Source organism: Pyxicephalus adspersus, chromosome 2, assembly GCF_032062135.1.
Source record: "Pyxicephalus adspersus chromosome 2, UCB_Pads_2.0, whole genome shotgun sequence".
Taxonomy (NCBI): Eukaryota; Metazoa; Chordata; class Amphibia; order Anura; family Pyxicephalidae; genus Pyxicephalus; species Pyxicephalus adspersus.
This window is the reverse complement of record NC_092859.1, coordinates 10,737,909-10,743,149: the sequence shown is the minus strand read 5'-3', so window position 1 is coordinate 10,743,149 and position 5,241 is coordinate 10,737,909. Positions and strand designations below refer to the sequence as shown.

The following is a 5,241-nucleotide window of genomic DNA, read 5'->3' as shown; positions in this document are numbered from 1 at the left end:
TACAGGGGTAATAAGACACTCAGGAGCTGGGTGACTGTAATATGATGGTACAGAGGTAATAGGACACTCAGGAGCTTGGTGACTGTAATATGATGTTACAGGGGTAATAACATGGCATAATGATGATTTTCTCTTTATTTTTAGGGTGTGGGTAAAAATGTTTCGCTCCTCGGGTACATCGGACCGAAATATCCGTGATGTTGTATCTGAGAACACTGAGCTGAAGAAATTCCATGAACAGATAAAGAGGGAAATAAGGACCATTCTCAGCAGACATGAGGGGGTCCTGGGCAGAGGGGTTTTGGAGGTAATATTTATCATTGTCCTTCTCTTACCATCCATAAAGGGCCTCCTGTTCCTATGTATCTGCCTTATGGCGTCATTTCCCTGCACCTCTCAGCTTTTGAGTCTGTTGTGCCCACCCCAATATTGGGCAATGGTAAATTCAGCCTGCATTGTAATCACTTATATTGTACAGATTAAATCAGTAAGAAAAATTGTTTGCAGTGATATAATGCAGCATGTCTATTATAGTATCATACACAAGGCCGTCAAATGCATAAATTGCACGTTCCATGTTCTCACTAATGTTCTGTGCTGCATTTAGTAATGCACTGTTGCATGCATTTGGCATTTTCACTATAATATAGTCAGCGCCACAACAGACGTCAGCACTGGTGGCCAGTGCTATGCAATGTAGTATAACAATGCACAGCAACCACATTTCCTTTGTATGCATTGGGCTGCTTTTACATCTTTTAGGTAATTTATAGTGAAACACGTTTATTGAATGCCATCATGCAGGAAACCAACTGCAGGGCCTTGTGGTGTCCTTAATTTCCATGCCACCCTACAGATATTTGCAAGCTATTTACTGCCCTATCACTGATTTAATTTTAGCACAAGAATTGACCTTTGAAAATATTTTTGATAGACTGGAAGTAAGGTAAGATGGAAGGTGAATGTGCCTGTATATTTTACTTTATACAGGACGTTATTACTACACCAAGCTTGAATGCCACTACTGTATATCTTCCTGTCTGGGGTGTCTATCTGAAAATTGCTTTGATTTAGGACAACTCAATGGTGAACAAGCGTGGTGGTGGACGTGCCAGGCCAACCCGGTTGACAGATGCCGGGTCTACAGGTAGCATGAAGAAGCAATGGAGCAGTCTCAAGCAGCTTATAGAGATTCTGGAAGCCCGAGGTGAGCCGTGGAATCTTTTTGGTTAGGCTGCATTGTCTGGTGCCACAACACAGTGATGGAAAATTACTAATGGGTAGCCGAATAGCTTTAGAAATCCCATACTTCTGCATTCTCCTGAAAACTAAAAAGCTGGAGCACAATGGTCTATATTTAGGAAAAGGAAATGGTGAATCATGAATAGTTGTTCACCAATCATCTTGTAGTATTTAGATTTGAACTTAACTACTAAAAAGTGGAATAAAATAAACACATCTGTTTTTGGTGCCATCTGAGAAGTGTTCATTTGGCAGATTTTAGGTGGCCTCTGTGCCACGACCAGGTCATGTGACCAAGGTGAAGGTGCCAACGTGTGGGCTACAACAGTATCCATGAATGCAGACCAGGACTGGGTGGTCGCTGACCGCTTGTCCTGATTTTGCCAAGAGGACATGGATCTCTTGTTTGTGCCAGTTTGCCACAATATGCAGAGTTCCTGATAGACTGAAGTCACTATTATGGATTGGAAAATTTTCCATCTGTAGGGTAAAGCTGATTTGTGAAATGTTGAGCTCTCTGACTATGGAGTAAATATAAAATATTTGTAATAGCGCTTTTTTATTTCAGCAACAGCTCCGTCTGAGGTGAGTCATGTAATCAGCGTGACCGACCATGAGAAGGAACTGACGCGGCTCCAGAAAGAGGTGCAGGAGCTCAGAGAAGAGCTGGCACAAAGCAAGGAGCTGATCAGTCAGCAGCAACAGCTACTACAGGTATACAGGCTGGTGGTATATTGAGAGACTACTCTGCTGTCATCCCGTGAAGGACACGGGATGTCTGTAATTTTTGGTTTTACAGCCAGAAAGATTGGATGCGGGCAAAGCAAAAAACAGGCCAAGATAACCCCTTTCACCACCAACCATCTTGCCTTGCCTTGCTTTGCTTGCTGGTGACCTTTTGCTAGTGACTCTTTCACCGCTAGTTGTTTTCTTAGGCCCATTAGTGGTGGAGGTATTATACGCTTCTCACTTGGACCAATTTAGAACATTCTGAATGCACAAAGCTTCCGTCCCTTAATGGACTGGAAAGAAAGTAGGACTAAGGATGGGTGAGAACTTCAGATATTTATTACCATCTCTGTACCTTACAGGGGAATTTGCCTTTGCTTTCAGTCCCAAGGAACATTCTAAATAACCAAGTTATCAGAGTTGGAAGATTTCCTATTAGGGACAAATGATTAATGAGATGGGAGTGCTGAGTTGTTGCTGGCAGAAAGTGAGAAAAATCGGGGTTCACTGCTCTTACCTTTGGTTAAGGTAATAACTAAAAATGTTGTAGAATAAGTTTTTATCTGGGGCTTTAATGGTTGTCTATGTGGCAGGATCAGATGTTGCCTCCTCCTGGGGAAGGTCAGCAGTCTCCGCTGTGGGATGCCTACTTCTTAGAGGAGCAGCTGAGGCTGCAGGAAGAACGTGCAGTCTTTGAAGAGCAGAAATTGGCTTTCCAGGATGAGAGGGAGAAGTTCACAGAAGCTGCAATTCGCCTGGGCAGAGAGGTGACTTTGTTTTTTAACCATTCAATGTATCTCACCTTAATACCTCTGATTTCAGGTCAGAAACCTAGACTCATTCTTTAAAAGATAAAATCTATGCCAAGGTCATTAATACTCAAAGGCCATTGTGCACCACTAAACTTGTTTGCCATCTTTTCTTCTTGGCCCTGGCTGTATCTATGTCCACCAGTTTTCCAATTTGTATTGAAACCAAGCTGGCTTACTTAAAGTTATATGGATGTTTTATGGCGCATGTGAAGTGATGCCCCATTTGGGGCAAGATGAAGAATAGACCCCAAGCTTCAGTACTGCCAACTGCATATGCTGTACTGAAGGCCAATTAGATGATCACAATACTCATAGCTACAGAACATATCAAACCTGTAACTGTGTACAAACTTGTGTGTGTTCAGGTATAAATTAAAAGGACACATTTATATAACCAGGTACCACACAAGTGCAAATAAATTCAGCCATCAAAACTGCAAAGGGCTAGCTTTGTATAAGATCATGCCAGGCAAGTAGGGAAGGAAGGTGCACAGGTAGATCCATCCAGGATGACACCACAACCGGTTATCAACAACTGATCAAATTAATATGAGGTGCACGATCCCTGGTGACAAGATTTTGGCAAATTTGTGCATAATTTCCAGAGGCATGGCCATTTTAACCTGTGTAGGTGTTGCAGGCTTTCTGGCTTTCATTATGGTCTGCTTAAACACAGTTAAAAAAAAAATAAGACGTTTAAATGCAAAGTTACTAGAGGTTTCAGGTTCACTACAGCCTCCTGAGGATTTTTCCAAATTCTTCTGAAATGTTAGTAGACACTAATCCAGCAGCGTTATTTTATGGGGGGGCTTACACAGAGCTCTCTATAAACCCCCATAACGTGTCTTACTTTTCGTAATCTGTTATACAGAGGCTCCAGTTTAAGGCGGATCAGGCACTCTTTATGAAGCAGCAGTTTTTAAATATGACTCCAGGTGTTGCAACGCCCCCATGGAAGAAGACACCACCTTGGTCCGCTCTCAGTGAGTACTTCAATTTTATGGGTTTTGGCAATACAATTGACTGCTTGCATACCACCAAAGTGTACCTTGCATGTCCTGGTGATAATAATATTGTGACTTGGACACAATGTAGTGTATTAATTAGACATGCACTGGGTGAACATGTCTGCAGAGGGGTCTTCTAGCTGTTCAGGGGCTGTGGTTCCAAATCTAGTATAATGGTACTTACAGCTGCTCAGGGAACGCCTTGAAATCTAAAAGGAAAAGCAAGTCTTTGTAATCAATAATTTAGTGGTTTGGGAAGTTTCTTGTTTCCAGACATCAAGCCCCATACATCTTAATAAGCAGCCAAACAATAAATCCCAATGGTTTAGCGAACACTACAAGGCTCTTGTGCAGTATACATTCTGGGGTACCTGAATGGTCTATTTTGCTCTTAGGGTTCTAACTTACTAAACCCAAATTCCTATTTGTATATAGATAACTATATTTTCATCCAGTGAATAAAAGATTTGCACAGAGAGGGAACATAGGGAAGAAAAGGTAAGGTTGAAACCCCTGGATTCCTCTTAGGGCCACATTTCTTCCATTATGATGGAAGAAATAACTATGTGTTCAAGTCATGCAGCGATCTATTGAGAATGGACCATTTCTCCAGGGCAAGAAGTAGATCTGTTCACACTTATTAAAATTAAGGTTGGTCTAGATTATGACATTGGTTCAGACCCATTAATACCATTGTATAATGCATGTTAAATGCATTGGTGTGATCTGGTGCCATTTATAGTAAATGGTTCCCCAAACTGCCAATGGTGTGCTGCTTGAGTTTTACTGATAAAATTTAGCCTGACCTAATTTTTCTGCATTTTCAGCTCATATATATTGAATAGGCTTATGCTCACATATAGTGTTGTGGTTCGAATGGGCCTTTTTATTGGGTAAAATGTGTTTAGTGATTTACTCATTTTATGGGAAATTCAGAAATGTGCAATTATTAGTAATGTCCTGTCCCCTTTGAATAACTACCTTGATTTTCTAGGTACAGGAACCCCAACAAGGACTGCTAGTAACTGCAAGAAGCAGTTCACTCCCCACATGTCTTGCAGTAAACTAGGACTGACTTCTGCTGACCCCATGACCCCAAGCACTGCTGAGCTGTACAGGGTTCTGAGACTGGCTCCCCCTAACAGGTAATAGCTATGATGGTAGTGTATAATATGTGCCCCTATTGGGGCAGATAGTTTACCTACCCACAAATATATTGGGCTGTAGGATTGTGTCCTTCATTATCACAACTTCTGAGATAAGACAGACTTGCCAAATTTGTAGTGAGATTTTTTAGTGCATCCATCTAACCTTTTTGACCTCATAGAAAAATTACCTAGCCGCTCTCTTCGCTCCGCCAATGATCTACTAATGACTTCCTCACTCATACCCTTCTTACACACATGGCTCCAAGACATTGCTATAGTTGGCCCGACTCTCTGTAATGGTCT

At 41.6% G+C, this 5,241-nt stretch overlaps 1 protein-coding gene across 1 annotated transcript in view; it reads left to right on the top strand.

Moving 5' to 3' along the window:
* LOC140324926 (uncharacterized) overlaps positions 1-5,241 on the top strand; it is a 12,328-nt gene that overhangs the window by 3,655 nt on the left and 3,432 nt on the right. Inside the window, exons 2-7 of the mRNA XM_072403047.1 lie at positions 145-307; positions 1,075-1,207; positions 1,811-1,956; positions 2,565-2,738; positions 3,655-3,766; positions 4,785-4,935. Coding sequence (XP_072259148.1) covers positions 158-307; positions 1,075-1,207; positions 1,811-1,956; positions 2,565-2,738; positions 3,655-3,766; positions 4,785-4,935 — 866 coding nt within the window. The 5' untranslated portion in view covers positions 145-157. The remainder of the gene's footprint in view (positions 1-144; positions 308-1,074; positions 1,208-1,810; positions 1,957-2,564; positions 2,739-3,654; positions 3,767-4,784; positions 4,936-5,241) is intronic.